This window comes from Acinonyx jubatus, chromosome A1 (assembly GCF_027475565.1).
Source record: "Acinonyx jubatus isolate Ajub_Pintada_27869175 chromosome A1, VMU_Ajub_asm_v1.0, whole genome shotgun sequence".
Classification (NCBI taxonomy): domain Eukaryota; kingdom Metazoa; phylum Chordata; class Mammalia; order Carnivora; family Felidae; genus Acinonyx; species Acinonyx jubatus.
The window spans coordinates 90,134,943-90,157,727 of NC_069380.1; the positions used below are offsets into that span (position 1 = coordinate 90,134,943).

The window sequence follows — 22,785 nt, forward strand, 5'->3', positions numbered from 1 at the left end:
GCTGTGAAGCCCCACTGAGAGCTTCTATCCACTGCTTGTGGGAGGAAGGGTCTCCTTCCCAGCGCTGGGAGGGCTGTAAGGGCAGAACTGTGAGCCATGAGCAGATATGTGGCCTGTCCAGCCAGGCTGGCTCCTCCAGGCCCCATTGCCACACCACCGCTGGGCCCCACCTGGGCTCCCTGCTTAGATGTGGCTCTCCCGCAGCCAGCCTCCCTCTGCCGCATCCCATTCCTGCTCCTCCCAGCCTTCAACCCTGGCTCATGCTGTGGCTCCTCTGGGCCCAGCCTTGGGAATGAGGAGCTTCCCTCTGCCCAGGACTCCCCTCTTCCACGGGCTCTCCTGGTGCACTGGAAACCACTGTCCTGTTTCACCCTTTCTCCTTAGAAAAGTGCTCCCCTCTGTGTCTGGTGCTCCCAAGCTAGGCTGCAGTCAGCACACCTGAACACACCTGCTGGGTGTGTAGAGGAATCACCACATTTTCACAGACCTGCTCTGCCAGTGCCTGACTCGTCTCTGCCTCCAAACTTGGTGTGTGACAGCGTGTGCCTGGATGCAGCCCCCATGCTCACGACACATCCAGTTACCTTGCTAGGCACAGATGGTGGCTTTTCTCCTGGTTCCGGTGAATGGGAGGCCAGGGACAAATACCTCCGGAGGAGACTAGAGCCATGATTCAAGTAACATGTTTACATATGCATTTTGTAAAGTAAAGGGGCGCGTGGGTGGCTCAGACTTCAGCTCAGGTCATGATCTCACCATTTGTGAGTTCAAGCCCCGTGTCGGGCTCTGCTGACAGCTCGGAGCCTGGAGCCTGCTTCAGATTCTGTGTCTCCCTCTCTCTCTGTGCCCCTCCCCACTTGCACTCTCTCTCTGCCTCTCTCAAAATAAATAAACTTAAAAAAAAAAAGTAAAGTAAAACTTGTGCCAAAACTTTAGCAAATCTACACCTTGGGGCCAAGACCCAAAAAGCTTTCTCATGTGGGTTATTGCCTTTAGCTAAAGCACCAAACAATCCTGCTCTTCCCTGAGACACCAAAGGCCTTGATGGGATCTCAGTATCCACAAAGACCTACAATTTCCTATCTGAGCTGCTGGTCTGATTGTACTCCTTGTGGATGTGGGTGAGGCTGACCATTGCGTTGGGTGATGGCTTGCCCCAGAAGGTGGCCCACAATCCTCTTTACCTTTGGGTATGTCTGCCAGAGGCCGCCGAGGCCGTCACTGTCTGCCCTGGAAGTGCCACTCTTTTTGGAATGCAAACATTTTAAAACATCAATTTTATGTTAAACTAACCTTGGGCGTGTTACTATTGAGTTAAAGCAAAATTCACAGCAGGTTTCCCAGATAAACAGAGATGCTAAAGTAAGGTTGCCAAAAATATAACCCAAGGGCCAAATCTGGCCTGTCATCCTTTTTTTTTTTTTTAATAAAGTTTTGGGATATAGCCACACCTGTTCATTTGTGAATTGTCTGTGGCTGCTTTTGTGCTCTAATAGCAGAGCTGAGTAGCTGGGACGAGGATATGTGGCCCAGGAAGCTGAAAACAGTCACTTATTGGCATTCATGAAGTATTTGGTATCAGGCTCTAAAGAAATCTTCTATGTGCTCTGTGCGCACCTTGAGTTGTGGCCCCAGCACTCTAGAGTTGACACTCACATCCCACCACATCTGTACACTGGGTATACTTATTAGTGAAGCACTTGGTAGAGAATGAGGACCAGCTTCAGAGTCAGGAGCAGCTGTATCCTAACCCTGGCTTTTACCTACCTGGCAAAGCTCCTGCCTTGCCCTGCTCTTGGTTTCTTCATCTTTGAACCTTCCACACACTCTGAGAACCCATAAAGGCTAGTGCAGTCCCTAGGAGAGAAGGTTCCCCTCACCCTTTTCAGATCTCCAGTCTTCTGCAGCTGGAGCAGCCCTTTCCTGCAGGCCATCGTTGGGGAACTTGCCCTTGAGCCAAGCTTTACCCCTCTTCCTGCTCAGACCTGAGCCCACCCCCAGCCCCACCCTAGGCTTGCCAGCTCTGTGGACCTGTGGGGTAACTTTGGGGACTCCTTTTCAAGCAATTAAATGAGCTGGTCATTATAGCCATTTTAAAACAGCAGAGTAGGAAGAGCAGATTTCTGGGCAGACAGAGCCGTCTCTCCCAGCTGTGTTAACTGCTTATGTTCTGGAAGAATTCCTGAACCCCCAAAGCATCTCTTCTGCTGAGGCAGACACACTCTTTAAGCCTACTGAGAATGTGTGCTCCAAAGAAACTTCCATGCTTTCATAATAGAGGCCATATCCTTTGACCTTCCCCCCCAGCACGGGGATAATCCTCTGTACAGTATGTTCTTAAACAATTTTTGTTGAATGAATGATCTCTGTCTGTGCCAGGATTCAGATATTTTTCCTCTTTTCTTTTCTAATTTAATCCAGAAATTGGCCTGGGTTTACCAAAGCCTTGCCAGGGTTTGCAAACAATCAAAGGCATACAAGCTCCATTTCTCACCAACTTCCAAGAATGTTGGGGCCGTGTGGCAATGGTGAGGAAGGCAGTGGCAGGGACAAGAATGTTTTCTGCTGATCCCCCGGGGGAGGGGGGGGTGTCCTCTCGTGACCAGGCCACGGAGCTGCAAGCTAGCCAGGGCGAAGGCACTGCCCCAAGTCCCCATTCACGTGTCTCTGGCTCTGGGTCCTGGGAAAGAGAAAAACATCTCTGAAACTGGACACTGAAACCTGGTTCTCTTAAGTTGGAGGGAAGTAGGCAGAGCTCCCAGGCAAAGGGGGACACGTTTGGGTTTGGCCATAGCACAGGGTGGGAGTTCCCATGGCCGTTCAGCAGCTCCCCAGGTCCCGGGGTCTGCTCGTGCCCTGGGCAGCAACAGGGCATTCTGGCCACCATTCTGGCTCCTCATGTGTGTCCTACTGGCCTGAGAGCATGGCTCTGTGCGCTTCTAGGAGATAGAGCTGTCAGGGTAAGCACTGTGCATGAGGCTGATAGAACGCTTAAGAGGGGGTACATGTCATGGCTGACAGAATCAGGCAGGGAGGCATTTGCCCAGGTGAAGGTGGCTGTGGGCAGTACGGGGTGGTGGGGATGGGGCGACAGGAGAGGGCACGCCCCCCAGAGATCCCCTCCTGGGTCCCCCTCACTTGTGGTCATGGAGGAATGAGCAGACCTGCTGTTGCCAGCTTTGTTTTTTTTTTTCTTCATGAGAAGCTGGAAATCCAAGTTTTATGGGAAATCTAATTATTTTTCAATGTCAGCAACAAATTGAAATTAAGACCTCACACTGCACAAGTGAATCAGAACACGACCGCAGGACACAAGTCTGGCTGGTCAGCTGGTGGATGGTTCCTTCTGGCCAGGAAGAAAGGAGGCACGGCCTGCCCTGCTGTGTCCTGTGATGGGGGATAATTAGTGCCACCTCCCAGTGCTGTCGTGAGCGTGACTCGAGTTAAACACCAGGAAAGTGCTTTTAGCAGAGTGCGGGGCCCATGGAGGGCATCCCACAAACACGAGCTAGTCCTGGCTTTGTGTTTATGCATTGGGTGCTCTCTGAACCCTGGTCTAAACTGGGCCTCATTCTGGGCACTGGAGTACAGGAGTGAGCAGTCATGTCCCTGTGCTGAAGAAAGTTGGAGCATGGGAGGGGTGGGAGCAAGGAAGTATACCCTGGTTAATACATGTGCTGATTGTGCAAATACAGGGCATTCTGGGTCACAGGGAAAAGTGCCTCAGATGAAGGCCACTTGAGCTGCCCTTAATGCAGAGGCTGGGGTTAATGAGGAGAGGAGCCTTGTGTATGCCGGTGTTGCTGCAGTGGTAGAACAGCATGTGCAAAGGCCCAGTGGCATTGCCACATCACAGCATGGGGTTGCCCCCACTGGGGTGTATGGTGCTGGGATGAGGCAGGAGATGAGGTTGGCAAAGCCTTTAAAAAAAATTTTTTTTAATGCTTATTTTTGAGAGAGAGAGTGTGTGTGTGTGTGTGTGTGTGTGTGTGTGTGAGTGGGGGGAGGGGCAGAGAGAGAGGGAGGAGACACAAAATCTGAAGCAGGCTCCAGGCTCTGAGCTGTCAGCACAGAGTCTGATGCGGGGCTTGAATTCATGAACCGTGAGATCATGACCTGAGCTGAAGTCAGACGGTTAACTGACCGAGCCACCCAGGTGCCCCAAGATTGGCAAAGCCTTTTGTCTCAGGCTAAGGGGCACAAAAAGGGATGATATCTGGGGTCCCTGCCATACTATGATAGGGGAGTGATGAAGTTAGTTTTGGGTCTAAAAAGAGAAACTTCTCTCTTTAAGAGTTTGGGGCTTATGCCTTCTGTTATTGGAAACGCCAGTGTGAGGTGAGGAGACTGAGTTTTTATGCCTGGCAGCCCCGTGTGAGGAGTCACTCACCTGTTGTCTCTACATTGTGCCTGGTGGCCTGTGAGTTCACTCTCCTGGACAAGGTCACTGAGGCTCAGAGAGGTCGGCTAGTGTGGCCAGGGCATGGCAGCTGGGATTCACGTACAGGTGGGAAGATGGGCTCTTAGTGGGGACCTGGCCCAGGTGCCTGTCCCCTCCCTGCTGTTCTGGCCTGAAGAACAAGTGCTCCTGAATCCTTGAGGAAGAGCTGAGGTATGTTCTCACCTTGGATCTCTCTGATCTCCCAACAGCTATTGACATCACTTGCCCATGCCCCGGCCTGTTTTCCATCTACTTTCCCTCTCCTGGTGTTTTCTCTGGCCTTTCCTTCTATTGTGTCTTCCTGTTCTCTCTAAGATTTGCTCCCTCACGCAGTCACCCATTCAGTGCATGTTTACAGAGCTCCTGCCACATGCCAGACACAGCCGCAGGTGCTGGAATGTGGTGGTGAGGAAGCCTGGGCAGCAGTGGGGGGGGGGCTCCTGCCTGCATGGAGCTCACATCCAGTGAGGGTGGGGTGGACAATAGACAGCCACCCCCCTCCCCAGCAATCCCCCCCCGCCCCCAGCCTTGATGATGTAGGTGGAGAAAGTTCCAGAGGGGGAGGTACCATGGTCTGGCCTTACCTCCGCCTCTTCTTCCCTGAAGAGTGTGGCACCCTGCCCCCACCCCAGGGTCCTCCCCAACCCCCCTCCCCTCTCCAGGAGGCCTCCTGACAGCTGATATAGGAGTCTGGGAGCAGCTTGCCCTTGGCCTCCCTGGGGAGAGCTGATGGTTGTCAAAACGGGAGTCAGTCATCGTGGACAAGGAGGGCCAGGCATCGTCACTCCTCGGTGACAGCTTGAAGCAGCTGCAAAGCTTGTCTCTGAAGACTCCAGCAAGGGGGTGACAGCTGAGCCGGGGAAGTGGAGAGTGTGGCACCACACTGGGCTCCTGGTCTGGGCTGGCTTGAGCCATCACTCTCAGCCTGCCCACTCTGTGCTGAGGTACAGTCGTGGGTCCTGAGGGATCCTGCTCCCCTGCTGCAGGGGCACTTGGTGGTGTGTCTCAGGGGGATTAGGAGTTCATACAAAGGTGTCACATGCTTAATGTCAAATTCAGAGGGTCTGCTTACCTGATTTGCATGTTCCACACCCAGCAAAGGGCCCAGCATATAGGTGTTGAATAAATGTCTTTTGAGTAAATAAGTTGAATGAATGAATTCTCATAAAGTGACTATGGTCCTACAGACTCCCTTAAGTTTTTTTTTAATGTTTGTTTATTTTTGAGAGAGAGAGAGAGAGCACGCAAGCAAAGGAGGGTCAGAGAGAGAGGGATACACAGAATCAGAAGCAAGATACAGGCTCTGAGCTGTCAGCACAGAGCCCAACACAGGGCTCAGACTCACAAACTGGGAGATCCTGACCTGAGCTGAAGTTGGATGCTTAACTGACAGCCACCCAGGCGACCCCAGACTCCCTTAAGGCACAGACTCAGGGCGCCTGGGTGGCTCAGTCGGTTAAGCATCCAACTCTTGATTTTGGATTTCAGCTCAGGTCATGATCCCACAGTTTGTGAGTTCGAGCCCCACGTTGGGCTCTGTGCTAATGTGCAGAGCCTGCTTGGGATTCTCTCTCTCCCTCTCTCTGCCCTTCCCCTGCTCATGCTCTCTCTCTCTCTTTTAAAATAAACATTAAAAGATAAAACATAGACTCTACCTGTCCAGGGAAAAGACATCCCTGTAGCCAAGCGTCCTTATCCCTTCTTCCTTATGACCAAAGCCTTTTCTCCACCACAGATGCTGGAAGTTTGAATCATCAGGTCATAGGGATGCATGGGTTTAATTTCAACAGATTTGCTAACTTGCTCTCAAAAGCCTTTGCCCCAGTTCCCACTTGTGCTTCTGTGGGTGTGTTTCTCAGTTTCTTTGGGCCTCAGTTTCCCCACCGGTAAAACAGGGATAATAACGCTCACTTGCAGGGTGTGGGACATGAAAGGTAATGACATGAGGAAGTGTGTGGTCCAGGTTTTGGAAGGTCACCGCTTACCAACAAGGTGCCACAGTCATTCCTTGGTCGGTGACATCGGTCAAACCAGCCCAGCTCTTGTCCTTGAGAAGCTTGGCTGTCATGGAGACACGCTCACCCTGCTTTACGTCAGTAAGGAGGACAAGGGCCTCTGTAGCCCGGAGGCACAGCCCACACCCTCTGCCTGGCTGGCGAGAAGGTCACAGCAGAGAGGAGCCCTGAACTACTGCCATTCCCTGCAGAGGATGCCACACCCTTGACTTGTCCCTGGAATTGGAGCTGTTTGGGGGTTCGGGGCAGGGTGGCCTCAGAGGGATGGAGCTGGCCAGGTGCAGGGAGCTTGGGCTTTATCCTAAAGCTTTCAGACCTAACAGGTTCTAGGCACTGAGGATAGAACAGCCATAGATGCAGGCGAGCCCCCGGTTCTCGGGCACAGGTGCAGCGGACAGAGAGGACAGCTGACCACCTAACAAGTGGGGGCATTCGAGATGGTGATAGTGCAGCAGAGGAAACAGCCCGAAGGGGAGCAGCGTCCACGTTAGCACAAGGAATGTGCTCCCAGAGAACGTGGGACAAGGACACGGGTCTGGGGAAGCAAGAGACAGCCAGGTGTCGGGGCGGGGTGGTCTGTGCACTCCTTCCTGCCAACGAGAACGCGTGCCCCCAGGAGCTCTCTCCCTTCGGTTGTGGGCTCCCTGTGAAGCACAGTGTGCCCTCCTGTCTTCTCGTCTGCCGGTTGGTTCTGGGTGTCTGGTCTGAGACTGGGCCCTGGTGCTTGGCACACCGCTCAGTCCGTGAAGGGCCGGCAGGGGAGCTCAGTGACTCGATCGGATTCTGGTGGTGCAAAGGGCCACATGCTGCACACAAGGCCAAACCGTTTCCTCCCTGTGTTCAAGGAGGCTCCGTACGTTCTGGGTGTTAGGAATGGCACTAAATGCGAATGAATTGCGTTCTGGGAGGGACATGTTCCCCAGCAGACAAGCCTGGCAGTGAGTGTAATGCTGGAGGATAGGATTGGACCAGAGTTTCTGGATTTTTCTGGGAGCTCCAAATTCCTCGTGGGCCCCACCTGTGCTGGGAACACAGGTGACTGTCTAAACAGTTCTGCATTTCTCTGTCTCTTCTGGGTCAGTGCCTGCCTGGCAGGGTCTCTCCCTACCCCTTTGTTATATGGGGACCCCTGGGGCCCTAGTGACAGTGGGGAGGCTGGCACGAGTCCTCGCCATTTTTGCTGTGAGGTGGAGTCAGGTCTGGCCCCGGGCTCTCTACCTGGATGGCTCAGGTGTGCTGGGCCCCACCTGGTCCAGGGCAGGTTCTGTGATGCCCTGTCCACTATGCAGCCTCTCCCAGCCCATAGCCAGCCACCCTCCACCCCAGCCAGTGTAATACAGGAGCGTCTGGAGCCCACCTACACCCCTCTGGGGCTGGGGGGAGCCAGGCTGCTACTCAGGCCAGTTCGCTCAAACCAGCCCCCACCCCATTCCTCACCTCACACTTAGTGCCACATTGGGAATGGACTCTACTCTCATGATGTGGTCTCCGCTCAGAGTCCAAGTGGGAAGCAGGGCCCATAGCCCTCAGAATCTGTGTGTTTGACCCTAAAGGTGTGTGGGGAGTAGAAGCAGGGATGGGGCACCATGACCCTGGCTCTGGCTTCCTACCTTTCCCTCAGCTCCTCCAGTGACCTCCTTCATCAACCAGGACACTTCCCTCTCCCCTGTTGCTGTCCCCAGGGATTTCCGGTGTGCCACGGCCAGCCTCCTCACGATGGTATCTTCCCTCTTTCTTTCTTTGGGTCAAAATAGTGATAGGACAGCAGAAAAATGTGAATCACAGTAGGAAGGGAAAAAAAATCATTGTTTTCCGATGACATCACGATACCCGGTTGGACACAGGTGACAGAGATCACGTCACAGGGGTGGAGGTTGTGCCTTTCAGACTCTGAGACAGTGGGGGAGGCGAGGATGCCTCGAGGTCTTGACATGGTGGTCCTCTCCCCAAAAAGCCTCTTCTGGATGAGACTCCGTGGGGGTCGGGTCCCCGGGGCTGTGTGGTCAAGTAGTGCCAAGGAGCTCAGGGGTACATCAGGCAGACAGGCGATGGCCCCGGGCTCTCCAGGGCCATGGCAGCTGCCAGCAAGAATCAAGATCCCTGCCTTCTCTCTGCTCCTTCCCTGTCAGGGGCCTCCAAACAGTGGCCTCAGGGGGGACACCAGGCCCTGGCCTCCAGCCTCAGCAGAGTATGTCCCTCCCTTGTTCTGTAGCATTACTCCCTTTCTGATGAGTTGCTGGTCAGTGAGTGGGAAGGTCAGGTCCCACATAGTGGTGTGGCCATCCCTTACCCACAGTGGGGCCTGTCAGGGAGAACACCCTGATGTGGGACACATACACACACACACACACACACACACACACACACACACCCCTGGTGGGCAGCAGCATGGGCTTTGGAAAATGCCTGGCGTGCACTCCGGTGACCCAGAGGAAAGCCCCTGGTGGGCCCGGGAGTGAAGCCTGGGTGTGTATCATATGCCTGGGGTTTTGCTAGATGCTTTAAGTACAGTGTTGAGGCTGGTGCTGGTAATAGCCTGAGTGATAAGGACCCACATCACGGCAGGATGGTGGCTGAGCCCACGCTAGAACCCGTGCAACCCAACAGAGAGACAGGGAAGGTGCAGCTCTGTGCAGTAGTTAGCATCGACGGGACTGTCCTAAGACAGGTTTGCTCTTTGTTTGCCTGGTGAGCATATGCTGAGCCTCCGTTGGGTTCCGGGGATCCACCTGCTTGTCTGGTGGGGGAGAAGCCCTGTCTCCACCCTGGGGACCTGCAGAGGTATCCCCAGTCCCAGCAGAGGGTGGCTTGCCATGGGCCTGGGGGCAGGAACAGTTTGGTCGTCCCTAGAGGAGTCTTGGCATCTTAGGGCTGTGTTCTTGGACTTGGTGTTGAAGGAAGGTTCTACCCACCTCCCATTTTTATTGTACAGTCTGAACCAGTCCTGCCCATTTGCATTTCGTGGCAGTTCGATATTTTGAGCAGCAGCTAGCATCGTGTTTGTTCTTGTGTTGCCTGAGATGCCATCATGGAGAAATAAGTGGGGAAAGGAGATCTGCAAAGGGATGTTTATTCTCACAGTAAAACCAGGCTTTTGCTGCCCTGTTCGTGTGTCAGGAGATGCACACAGATGAAAACAGTCCTTCCCGGAAGCCAGAAGAACCCTCTGCCCCAGCTTCCCACGGCACTTTTTTTTCCTGCCTCCACTGGGATGGTCCATGCCTACTCCCAAGGGTCCTCAGAGAGACCAGAATACCCTAAATACCCCAGGTATTTCAGGGGTCCCAGAGAAGCCACCAAGCATCTTATGAGCCCTGCTTCCTGAGGCCTCATGACAGACTTTTCCGGGCCTGGCTTGCTCCCCAGTGTGGTGCCAGGAGAAGTTTGTGCTACCGCTCTGATTGCCAAAGTTCAGCTCAGGGGAAGAGGTGACAAGTTTCCTGGAGGCTGGGCACAAGGGATGGGAACCCCACCGATGGCTCTGCCTACAGGGAGCCCCATCTCCTGGACCTGTCTTCCCTGCACCCTCCTGTCCCCAGATCCTTCCAGCAGAGGGGAAAGTCACCTCTGCCCAGCAGGGTTAGGCCACCTGCCAGGGCTCCTTGGCCACCAGGGTGGAACTATGCCACAAAGAAGGCCAACTTTTACATTATCATGCAGAGCCTGTGTCCTTCCTTATTGTCTATTCCAGAACAGAAACTTGGCCGCATCTTTGCATAAGCAAAAGGCACATTACAGTGTGTTTCCCCAAACAAGAGAACCCTTGGCCTCTCTCTGCACAGAGAAGGGCTGCGGCTTTGAACATTTTCCCCTAAGGTTTAAAGATTCCAGGATCAATTTCTCAAGACAGGGCTCAAGGACACTGTCCTGGCTTCCCCTCCCCCTGTGGTCTGAGCAGAGGAGAGCAGCCTCTCTAGCACACAGGTTTCCAGGAGGGTGGAGTAGGGATGGGGATGCACTTGGGCATGTAGCTAGGGTCTCGGTCATTACAGGGCATCATGAGTCCTGCCGCTGTCACACATTTCTGCGTATTTCCTATCGTTCCACATTCTCCAAAGTTACTCACCCATTCATTCATTCACGCTACTGGGGACACAGCGGTGAGCAAGGAGGAACGGTGCCTCTCTTATCAAGTGCATAGTCCAGGCTGGGAGCAACTACTTTAGGGGGTACTGTGAGCTAAGACAGTTGTGTTGGGGGGAAAGCATGAGAAGACAGAAGGCACAGCAAGTGCAAAGTTCCTGAGGTAAGGATGGTTTCTCCATGCAAGATACACAGAGGCCAGTGGCTGGACCACAGTGAGCAAGACCAGGGCAATCTGAGAAGAGCCTGTAGGGCTTTGATTTTATTCTGATTTCAGTGGGAAGGCCTTGGAGTGGATGGGAATTAAGCAGGAGGGTCACCGCCCCCTCCCTTCTTTGAAACACATTTATTACCATGACTTTGTTTTGTCAGATGCTCTTCAGATATTTCAAGAATTCTGGGGCTGGAGAGGGGGAGAGGGAATTCCATTGCACAAGCAGCCGGAGAGGGCAGCCAGGCTTTGCAGAAGGCGGAGCTGTTGAGATTGGGGCCTCCCAGGCAAAGTAGCTGAAGGGGAACACAGAGCAGCCAGCCACGGCCAGCTTAGAGAGGGCTGTGAGTGCCGAGTGCCGAGTGCCGTGCCAAGGTACCGGGGCTGCTCCTAAAGGCAGTGGGGAGCCATTGAGGGTTTCAGGCAGAAGAAGAGGAGGTCAGATCTGCTGAGTGGTGACCGTCCTGAAGAACGGTGCGTGGGGGTGTGGGCAGGACAAGAGGCAGAAATGCAGTTGGGAGCCCCTGCCACCTGCCTGCCTGCCTGCCTGGGAGATGGGGTTGGGGTCAGGGGAGGAGTGGGACGATGTGAGGGAGATGTTTGGAGGCTGTCTTCCGTCTTCAGTGACCCTTTTTGCCACGTCTGTCAGCTCTCTGCTTGGCAGAAATGTTGTAGCTGTGTTCCTATTAAGGAATTTGACTCATCGTTTCCCCATGGTCTCTATGCACAGGTGGGTCCCATTGGCTTCTAGCATCTGTGCAGGATCTCGTGGGGAATGGAAGGGAGCTGCGCTCCGGGGCTGAGGCAATTTTACAGCCCCCTGAAAAGCTGATGTCACCCTGGGGAGCAGGGCAGGGCCCACTCCTCAGACCGGCAGAGGGAAAGGGTGGTGGGTGGCCCTCTCCTCAGCACTGCCCTGCATTCCCTGAGAGGTATCATAGAGGGAGGCCAGGGCATGGCCCACTGACTCTCCTAGAGGAACAGACCAGGTGGAGAGGTATCCCCTGTGGAAGGGACAGAGGCTTCTTAAGGGAGAAACCATGAAAGGCTCATTGCAGTTGAAAGCGACTGGGTCAGGGGGTGGCTGGGGGAATCTCCAGAGCAGGCCTGGCTGCCAACCTGACCCATGGCCTAGCCTCCTCACTGGCTCTCTGATGGGTGTGCTTCTCCATAGCCCAGCCCAGCCAATGCAAGCTGGCAGCCAACAGGCGGCTTGGAAGGCAGGGCCTCCCCTGTCCAGTGTCCGCTCAGTGGCCTGACACCCCAGACTCAGGTCGCCTTGCCACCACCCCCAGCAGGATGTAGGCCTCTGCCTCATAGAGCTTAGCACTGAGTGGTGGGGCCCCTGGGGTTCTGGTTACCTCCTGTCCCAAATCAGGAGTCAGGGTCAGGCCTGCTCAGTATCCAAGGACATGGGACCCCTTACCCAAGATGCGAGTGGCTACCTTTGGGCATAGTGGCAGGGACCGGGGGAACAGGAGGATGCTGGGCCCTGATGGGCAAGATCTGGGCCAGGAACTGGGAAGGGGACCTCCCTCCCTGTAGGAACCAGCAAGCATACCCTCACTCAGAACCTCAGCTTACCCTTTGCTCAGGTGGGATTGACCACCTCTCATTCTGGCCTCTAAGGGCTGTTGGGAGCATAAAATGATCTAGATAATTCTGTGAACTCAGCCCTGAATCCCTTCCGAATATCAAGGCAGGTTTCCTGTCTTCATAAAGATTGTAACACCACAGGCTTACAGCCTTACTGTGCACTTGAGGGGCCAGGTCCACTTGGGATGCACCCCTAGGCCAGCTCTGAGAAGTGAAATTAGAACATGGGCTCCAGAGAGGCACTATCAGGGTGTCAAAGGAGCCTGAAGCCCCTCATTTTCTGGGGAAGCTCTGAGAGATGACCCCGGGACATTTTTCCTCCCTGACTCCATGCAAAGCAAAGATGGACCACCTCCATTTGCCAACAAGAGGATGAGGCCAAGCAGGCCCCAGGGTGTCCCAGGGCTGTATAGGAGGTGCCCTCCCCAATTCTAGTCCACGTCACTCCTGACATCTGTTCTTTCTCTCCACTCATCCCCAAATCTGAGCCCCACACTTGACACTTCAACTGCTGTAGTGGGCACTTCAATCTACATTCCATAAAGGAGGCAGAGTAATCTTTGTAAAATGCAGTGTCATTATATTTCTCTCAGGGCTCCATATCCTCTATTGCTCTTTGAACAGAATTGGAATCCTTCTCACTACCTGAATACTTGTGTAGTCTGACCTCAGAGGCCCTTTCCCCCTGCGCAGTTCTTAGAACACACTTTACTGCCTCTGACCTCCAGGACATTTGCATATGCTACTTTCTTTGCCCAGAACACTATCCCTGCTTTGCTGAGTTAACTCCTTCTCATTTCTTATCTCTGAGATGAAATGCCACATCCTTAGGGAGCCCACTAATCATCACTGGGGCAGATTCACCATTAATATGCCCTCAATTTCCCTGCCTATCTCTAAAGGTCCTCATCAGCATCATCATGATGGTGGAGCTGTTTTTGACAGAAGGCCAGTTCCAGGGTGGTTACTGAATCCCAAATGCTAACATGATGCTTGGCATGCAATGGGGCCAATAGCTTTCTCCTGGGTCTACTGGGTACCTGCTAAGGTCCGTGGGGAAGGACAGTCCAAGGCCAGGCAACTCGGGACCCCGGGGTGGGTGGTGGGCCCTGTGAAAGGCCAGGGTGGCTCAGCTTGAGAAGTCCCATTGCAAATCTATAAGGGGCTCATTGCTGGACTGGGGTGGGGGGGAGGAGGTTATACACTTGGCAGGATGGACATCTACACACCAAAGCTGATGGGTGAAGAAAAAGGCAGCTATTTTTTAGTTCCTATATTTGATGCCACCCTCACTCCAGGATTGAAGGGAAAATGTGACCTGGCCCCTGAGAGGTGGCTCAGGCTCTTCCTGTTCAGAAGGCTTTAGGGGGAATAGTCAGGTCAGAGGGTAAGCTCTGACTCTGGGCTTGCCTTAGCTCAGGCTACTCTAACAATATACCACAGGCTGGGTCACTTCAACAGCACACATTAATTTCTCATAGTTCTGGAGGCTAGAAATCCAAGATCAAGGTGTCAGCCAATTTGGCTCTTAGTGAGGGTTCTCTTCCTGGCTTGCACATGGCCTCCTTCTTGCCATGTCCTCACATGGCGGGGGACCCCACTCTCATGACATCAGCCAATCCTAATAGCCTCTCAAATGCCCCACCTCCAAATAGCATTATGTTGGGGGTTAGGAACTTGAGGGGATGCAATTCAGCCCATACCAGGGCTGTTCATCTCCTGTCCCTCCTCCCTCAGGATAGGGGTGGTGCATGGCTTAGCCCCCCTGCATCTGCACACATCTGTCCCAGCATGCTCTGTCCTGGGCACTGACCCTCCAAGCTTTGGCCCTGCGGTTGGGGTCATTCAGGGTTTATTCTCTCTGCCGTGGCCACACAACGTCTGCCCCCCTGCAGGACAGCCCTCCTGCAGGACAGCACCCCCTGGACTCTCTCTGAAGCCAACCCACAGGCCAGCCCGCAGCTATCCTGCCCACTATCCCTGGGTCCCCTATGTGTAGTTGGGAGCTGTACTCCATTTGGGCTCTCTGAAGCCACCCCTTCTCCATATGAACCTGTCCCTTCCCAGGTCCCGGACAGCAGAATCAAGCCCTCTCTGCCTTTGACTTCTTCCCAAATATCAGGGCTATTTTTATGCTCCCTGCCCTGTTCCCCACCCCCCACCCGTGACTCGAGACATGGGCTGGAGGTCAGGGGTGGAAGGAGTAAAGTGAAGCCTAGTCATTCCTCTCGGTCTTTCTTCCCCCTTTCCTCCCTCCTGTCCCCTCCAGCTGCAGCGGGACCTCTCCATGTAACTGCCTTCTTGGCTTCCACACCATGACTTTCAGTCAAAGTCTGTGAGCCAAATTGGCCAGGCTTTGCCTGTGAGAGATAAAGCAATACTTTGGAGACAAAAACCCCTTTCTCTCTTATAAACTGGCTTTTAGAGCTATCGTCTCACTGTGGACTAAAAAATCTAGTTTGACCCACATTTAGGGATGTACACCCTGCCCCTGTGACCTCATGGCAAGGCTTCTGGCAATCCAATTTAGCGGTGGTGACAAATATGGCATCTTGCTGTTAAGCTTTGTGAGACAGGGACTGTCATCCCTGTTTGTGGAGGGCACCGCACAGCGTGGGCGGGTTGACAGCCTCCCCTGGGCTCCACCTTGTCATCTGCAGGTGGTCCTCAGGCCTGTGGCTCCTGCTGACACCTCCCTGGTTGTCTTTCAGGTCAACGAAATCTATCATGACGAGTCCTTGGGGGCCCACATCAATGTCGTGTTGGTGCGGATAATCCTGCTTAGCTACGGGAAGGTGAGTGAGCTGGTGGCTTCCAGACACAGTGGAGCCTCCCCAACTCTCGTGATCTCTGTGGGGTGAATGGGGACCCTCCAGTGAGGCACAGGTCTCCTCTGAAAGCCAAAACCTCAGTGCCTGTCCCCAGCTCGGCCCGTGGTACCTGGAAGAGACAAGAAACTCGTGAGCCTCCCCCATATTCCTGATCCCCTTTCACCTCACCCCTGGTTTTATAATGTAGGTTTTGTTATTATTCATGTGTGGAGAGGCTAACTGATGATCAGGAGGTGACTGCCATGGAAAAGTCGGTTTATCATTCACACAGGGCCACTGGGGCAGCACCAGGATGGGTCAGAAGGCAGAAGGAGTGGGGGACTGTTGTCTCCACAGGAAGGGCTGAGTGTGGCAGAGTAAGCAAGCACAGGACTGGCCAGCATGAATAATTCCTGTGGCCTCTGGGTCGTAGGTGGCTAGTACCTGCCCTGAGTGACTCAGGCAGGGTGGTGAGAGCCCAATGAAGGAGGTGGCTGGGGGTGCGGACTCTGAACTGGTTGGTTTGCATTTGAAAAGCATGCTCCAGAGCGAGTTGTTTATTATCTCTAGGAATTGGCTAACCCCAGGAGGGTCAGCATGGCCCCAGACATCAAAGCATCAGAAACACAGGATACTTCTCCCCTCCCTCCCACCTCTTCCACCCATGTTCTCCTCTTATGCTGTGTGGCTTCTGCCCTCACTGGGCTCTCTTGCCCTCCCTATCTTCTCTTGCTGTCAAGCTTGGTGCTGTCCTTCCTAGCAGCGTGCAGGGGTCTATGCAGCTGGGGTAGGAAGCCCCCAGAGACAGTGACCCAAGACCTGAGACAGAAAGATAAGGGGGTGCAGAGAAAGGAAAGATGGTGAGGAAGGAAGAAGCCCTGTGCTGGGCAAGTCAGAAGTACTTTACCCATATTAACTCACTGAAGCCAAGGGCAGATGGGGAGGCGGATGTATGACAATCCCTGTTTCACAGATAAGAACCCTGAGGCTTAAAGTGGGTTGGTGGTGTTCTGGGTGAGTGGCCAGTGTCATTTGGCTCCTGCGGAGTTGGGCTTCTCACCCTGCAGCCAAATTCTAGAATCCATCGTCTAACTTCACTCAGTATGTACAAAAATCAATCATCAGGCATGGTAATTAGGTACAGGGTTAATTCATCTGCTCAAAGACAAAGAATCTTGGTCTCCAACAGTAAAATCGAACTGCACACAACCTACAAGGCCCGTGGTATAAAAAACGACAATGGAGGGCTCGTGTGGCCGGATGAATTCCAGGAATAGTAGATCTTGAGCCCACTGTCTTTACCCTAGGAAGCACGTCCCTCTAAAGTAGAAACGGCCACAGTAAGGACACCAATTATGCTCTTTCATGCACCCCTGGGAGAACATAAGATGTATCAAAGAAGACTGTCAGAACAAGGCAGAAATTGGAAAAAAACTAACCGCGGGAGTCTTTCATTCTCTTTTTAAGATCTTTAACAGATTACATTTTAAAAGGCATAGAAGTTTCAAATAAAATAATAATAATGTATAAAGTTAAATTAGTAGTTCTATCATTTTCTTCTTTGCCCTGTGTGACTCCTTTTTGAGGAATCCTAGAACACTTGAAAATTACAAAAGTACTTTAGGTTGTAAAGAAAATTCCAGTGAATTTTATACAGCAAAAACTGTCCGGGCTATCTTTTCTGACTCAGTGCCCTAAAACGTGGTGGAAGGAAGGGATATATGAACTGAAATAAAAAGTCCAATTTCTTTGAAAAGTTAAAAAAAACAACCTGCTTGGAAGACTATTAGAGCTGGGAAAATTAATGAAAGTGATAGTACTACAGATCAAAACCTATATAGAGTGTGGCCAAAGCTGTATTCAGAGGCAAATTCGCAGGTGCTTTCCAAGATTACACAAGAGAGAATGAATACACATGGACCCTGCAGTAATGTTAGAACAAAAGTCCATAAGAACTGCAAACCAAAAACCTAAGGAGGACAAAAATAAGGAGGTAGTTTCGGAAAAGCAGAAATTAAAAAATTAGGAAATAGAAATAATTGAACCAATCAAGAAGAGAACCTTAGTGAATGCAAACCTCTGACATAAAGAGAGAGAGAGAGAGGGCGAGGAAACACAGACTGAAAGATGAGAAAGGGTGTACACAACGTAACCTACACCAGGATGCTTATCTGGACAGAAGAGAAGGCATTTGGGGCAGTTGCCACACTAGGCCGCTGCTGGAAGACCCCCAATTCGGGTCCTCTCTCAACCCCCCTCCCTCCGGATGGCCAGCAGATGAGGTGGACCAGCTATCGGAGGGCTTAGGGAGGCTCTCTAGCCCTGTGTCCAGGTTTGGGGTGCTGCACTCCCTGGGAAGGGAAGCTGAGGGTGGACCCTAGCCCAGAGATCCAGTCCCAGCCTCCATTCACAGGCAGGGGTCTTTGGAATGGCCCAGTGGAGTAGCTGTCCACATGTTCTGCACCCCCCTCATTTCTCTCCTTCCCCAGACCAGCTCCTTCCAGCCCCTCCATTACCACCTGGCGCCCTCCAGCCAGCATCCTTCGGTGTCTGAGAATTTTCAGAAATTTGGCATGAGGTGTGGACACAGTGAGATCCCCCACCCCTTTTCTCTACTGCTGGAGGGGGGAAATGGGAAACTTCAGGTTGGCCAAGGGCATGGAAGTAGATAGAGTTGGAGAGCCACAGAATGGTCTGGGCACCAGGTAGCAGCTTGCGTCCCCTCCGCCCCTGGTTGCCCCCATATTGGTTAAAAAGACAAATTTGGAAATTGTGCGTTGTTAATTGCTTCCTAGTGGTAGCAAAGCTTTGGCTCTCAATTCGGCCTGAAATGTGTCGATTGCTCAAGGAAGCAAAGCTTCGTTTATTTTAACTACACCCCAGCAGGCTCTGTGCTAAATTGTCCCCACCCAAAGCCATCTTTTCTTGTTGTTGTTTTCCCCTTCACGGCTGCCAGCAGGAAGATAGACTGTGTGACCAACAGTCCGACATTTGCAGAAGTGTCAGAACCTGAAGGTGAACAGTTGAGTATCTCTGAGTCAGGGACGAGGACACCCTGGGAAGCCAGGGATTTCCTGGGAAATGAGAATATTTCAAAGCTGAAAATGTTAGAAAACACCATAAGTCCCATAACCATGGAGGGAACTCAAGTTCTCTAGCACTTTCAGAGTTCTCTGAAAATTACCTCTAAATAGAGAGTCAGATCATCTATTTTTGCCAGTGCATTCTTATTCATTTCTAAGGAATTATTAGCAAGGATAATACAACGCCATGGAAATCGTTTCAGAGCACACACACACCATATATACATATATATATATATATATATATATATATATATATATATATATATATTCTGACATCCACCCAATTTATTTTTATAGCCAGTGTGATTCCTATACTCAAAGCTGCCAGAGGTAACATGTCCAAGACAATGTGCAGACCTGTCTTCCTTCTAAAAATAGACATAAAAAATCCTGAGGCTTAATTCAATAATGCAGAAAAAGAAACTCCCAGCACGATAAAATAGAGTTTATCCTGGGAATAAGGCAATCGTCGAATATCAGGAAGTCTGTTCATATAATTCATCACATTTGCTTGCCAAATGACAAAAGTTGTAATTGAACCCATAATTTTTGAAGGGTTTCTGTGTGCCAGGCTCTGTGCTGGGCCACTGACGTGGTCCCTGACCTCAAGAGCTTCTAAAGCAGAGATATAGACAAAGAAACAATGATTACAGGGGGTCAGGGACTCATGGGGGGAAGATGAGGCAGGCAGCCCTCACAATGTCAGGCCAACTGACTGGAAGGGAGTAAAAGGGAGAAGAACCAGAAGAGGGGTGTCTCCAGGATCTGATTTGCATTTCCAAGAGGATCCCTGGACTCCTGTGGGCATCATGGTGGGTGGGAGCCTGGCTGAGGAGGGTGCGGGCGCCATTGAAGGGAGGACGGCGGTGGGCTGTACCGAGACCATGGCCACAGGCTGGGGTAAAGAAGGCAGATGGAAGAGAACTGTAGGAGGCCAAATCCAGAGGACATGGGTTCTAAGTGGATGAAGGTGGGGAGACCCTGAGCCCATGCCTCAGGCAGCCAGGTGCATGCTGATTGATGTCAACCACTCAGATGGACAACACAGGAAGAGAATCAGGGTGTCGGAGGGAGAAAGGCAATGAGTTCAACAGGGATGTGTTGAGTTTGAGGTGCCGAGTGCCACCCCAGTAGAGATGGCAGGAGAGGCTGGCATGGGGGCCTGGGGCTTGGAGAGAAGAGATGAGTATTGCTTGCAAAGGCATGAGTGGGGGGTGCATGGTGAAGTATGCCGAATGGGGGGCCCCTTAGAAAGAGCTTCCAGGAGCCCCTGATGCTCTGAAGCCACCAGCAGGGCAAGGGCATGGTCTGCAGCATAGTTGCTGAGAGAGTACCTCCCAGTATTCAAAAATCTGTGAAAACTAGTAACAGATGGTAACATGACAACCAAAATTTTATTTAAAGGTGGAGAAAAGAAGCACATGTCCCTAAGAGTGTCTGCATAGCTAATTCATAGGATGCTCCTAGACATTTACACGGGAAAATAGAGGGGTTCCATAGTCCAGTGAGTCTGGGAAAGGCTTGTCAAAGAATCTGTCAGAGACTTTATGACAGAAATGTGCACGGTGAATCTCAAGAAGTGGATCACTACACATAGCTTCTCAAACCTGTTTCTCAGTGGAACCCTTTTCCTCACGTAGTCAACATTCACAGAACTCACTTTGGGAAATACTGCCCTCATTGAGGCAGTTACAGTAAATGTGGTGACCAGAAGGTAGCTTTGTTACTGAGGTTCTGGAAATTCTAGATAATGTCTTAAGACATGGAACCAATATCGGAAAAGAACAGATGAAATTTTAATTGGTTGCTGATGATTATGTTCCTGGAAAACCCAGAGGATCCATTGTAAAGCTTTTAGAGTTAATTAAAGAAGTTTAGTGACATGGCCAACTGTAAGATAATTCTATAAAGATCGCTAATTTTTATAGGAGACTGTTAAAAACTGAGAACAAACTGAGGGTTGATGGGGGGTGGGAGGGAGGGGAGGGAGGGTGATGGGTATTGAGGAGGGCACCTTTTGGGATGAGCACTGGGTGTTGTATGGAAACCAATTTGACAATAAATTTCATATATTGAAAAAAAAATCGCTAATTTTTGCACAAACCCACAATACCCTAGTAGTAGGTGTAATAGGGAAAGAAAAGTTCCATTTACAAAAGTAAGCAAAAATATAAAATATCTGGCCCAGTCCTAACAAGATAGATACAGGACCTACAGTAAGTAAATCGCACATGGTTTTGTTTTTAAAGTTTATTTGATAGAAAGAGAAAGAGAGTGAGCACAAACAGGGGAGGGGCAGAGAGAGAGGGGGAGAGAGAGAGAATCCCAAGCAGGCTCTGCACTGTCAGTGCAGAGCCCTGTGCTGGGTTCAGATCCACCAACTGTGAGATCATGACCTGAGGCAAAGTCGGAAGCTTAACCAACTGAGCCACCAAGGCGCCCTGAAAATTGCCCATTGTTAATGATAGGAAGGAAATAAAAATAAAGGCAAAGACATATGTTGTTCCTACAGGAAGACTGGGTATAGTAGAGATACTGATTTTTCCTAAATTAATAGTTGGAAATTTGGTGAAATGATTCTAAGATTCATCTGGAAGCCTTATAATCCAGTCAAGACTGGCTGGGAGAGGCACCTGGGTGGTTCAGTCAGTTGAGCATCCTACTTGATGTCAGTTCAGGTCATGATCTCATGGTTCATGGGATTGAGCCCCACAATAGGCTCTGAATTGAGAGTGTGGAACCTGCTTGGGATTCTCTCTCTCCCTCCCTCTCTCTGCCCCTCCCCTGCTCGTGCGCGTACTCTCCCTCTGTCCCTCTCTCTCAAAATAAATAAACATAAAAAAAAAAAGACTGAATGGGAAAGCCTCAAAAGCTAAGCAAATAAAGAGAGATTTACTTCAAACATCTTATAAAGTGAAAATAATTAAAATCATACTGTATTTGCATAAGCATTAACAGATCAATTGAATAAACTATGGAGCTCTGAAAACACTTCATATATTTAACTTAACATGTGATAAATATAAATGAAATGGCTATTAAGTGTTATAAATAAATATATGAAAAATATAAATTTCATGTATAGTAAATTAAAAATAACATACGATAAATAACAGGCCAATAAAACATTCAACTATTTAAACCACAAAAATCAAGAAGAAAATATTGGTTGTCAAGGGAGTTCCTTAAGCGTAAGTACAATAGAAGGAATTGTAAAGGGGAAGATAGATAGATGTATTTGAACACTTAAAATATAAAACTTCTGTCCAGAAACAATTACAAGACAAAGCACGAGCATGAAAAACACTGGCAATATGGCAGTGATACCCTAATATATGAAAAGCTCTTACAAACCATAGGAGAAACAGAATTGGCAGTGGGTATAAACAGTTTACAGAAGAAAAATACAAATGGGCAAAAAAAAAAAAAAGAAGGAAAAAATTTTAACTGTACTATTAATCAAATAAAGAATACAATTTGCCATTTTTATTTTTTTTTTCAGTTTATTTATTTTGAGAGAGGGAAACAGAACACGAGCAAGGGAGGGGCAGAGAGAGAGGGAGAAAGAGAGGATCCCAAGCAGGCTCCACGCTGCCAGCCCAGCACCTGATTCGGGGCTCAACCCCATGAACTGTGAGATCATGACCTGAGCTGAAACCAAGAGTCAGACGCCAACTGACTAAGCCACTCAGTCACCCTGCAATTTAACATTTTTAAAGGATCGCCTGTGCTCAGATTAGAAAGAGGGATTTAACTGCTGGCTTGGATGGGTAAAGCATTAGCCTTTTCTGGTATGAGTATAAATGGGTACACATTTCTAGAAGGAAATGTGACAGTACTCACCACTGCCCTTAAGAAGGTTCTTCCTGTTTGCTGCCCACCCGCCTTGTTCATTTCTATGACTCTATCCCAAAGCAGTTATCAGAATTGCGGACAAAGTTTTAGGAAAAAGACAAAGGCCATGGCCTTATCTAAGTGTAAACAACTGGGAAAAATCTCAACTGTCTACTAACAGGGGTCCAATTAAATAAACTGTAATACGTCTGCGTGGTAGAATATTAGGCTGCTAATAAATCCCACTTTATTTTTTTTTATTTTTTTAATGTTTATTTATTTTAGAGAGAGAGAGTGTGCCCAGGGGAGGGGAAGACAGAGAGGGAGACACAGAATCTGAAGCAGGCTCCAGGCTCTGAGTTGTCAGCACAGAGCCCAAAGCAGGACTCGAACTCACCAACCGTGAGATCATGACCTGAGCTGAAGTCAGACACTTAACCGACTGAGCCCCCCAAGGTGCCCCATAAATCCCACTTTCAAAGCACTGGGGGAATTGTTACAGCATACAGTTAGCTTTATTTGCTTTTGGAAAACAGAATATAACTTATCGTATGGGGTTTTTTTAAGTTTAAAAAAAATTTTTTTATGTTTATTTATTTTTGAGAGACAGAGAGAGACAGAGTGCGGGTGCGGGAGGGGCAGAGAGAGAGTCACAGAATCTGAAGCAGGCTCCAGGCTCTGAGCTGTCAGCACAGAGCCTGATGTGGGG

The 22,785-nt window shown here is 50.7% G+C and overlaps 1 protein-coding gene across 3 annotated transcripts in view; it reads left to right on the forward strand.

The window, feature by feature from the left end:
• ADAMTS2 (ADAM metallopeptidase with thrombospondin type 1 motif 2) overlaps positions 1-22,785 on the forward strand; it is a 240,866-nt gene that overhangs the window by 151,633 nt on the left and 66,448 nt on the right. For 2 of the 3 annotated variants that reach the window (XM_027076927.2, XM_053219604.1), the window contains one exon: positions 15,058-15,141. The exons of the other annotated variant lie outside the window; for it this stretch is intronic. In XM_027076927.2, coding sequence (XP_026932728.2) covers positions 15,058-15,141 — 84 coding nt within the window. The remainder of the gene's footprint in view (positions 1-15,057; positions 15,142-22,785) is intronic. 3 annotated transcript variants of the gene reach the window in all.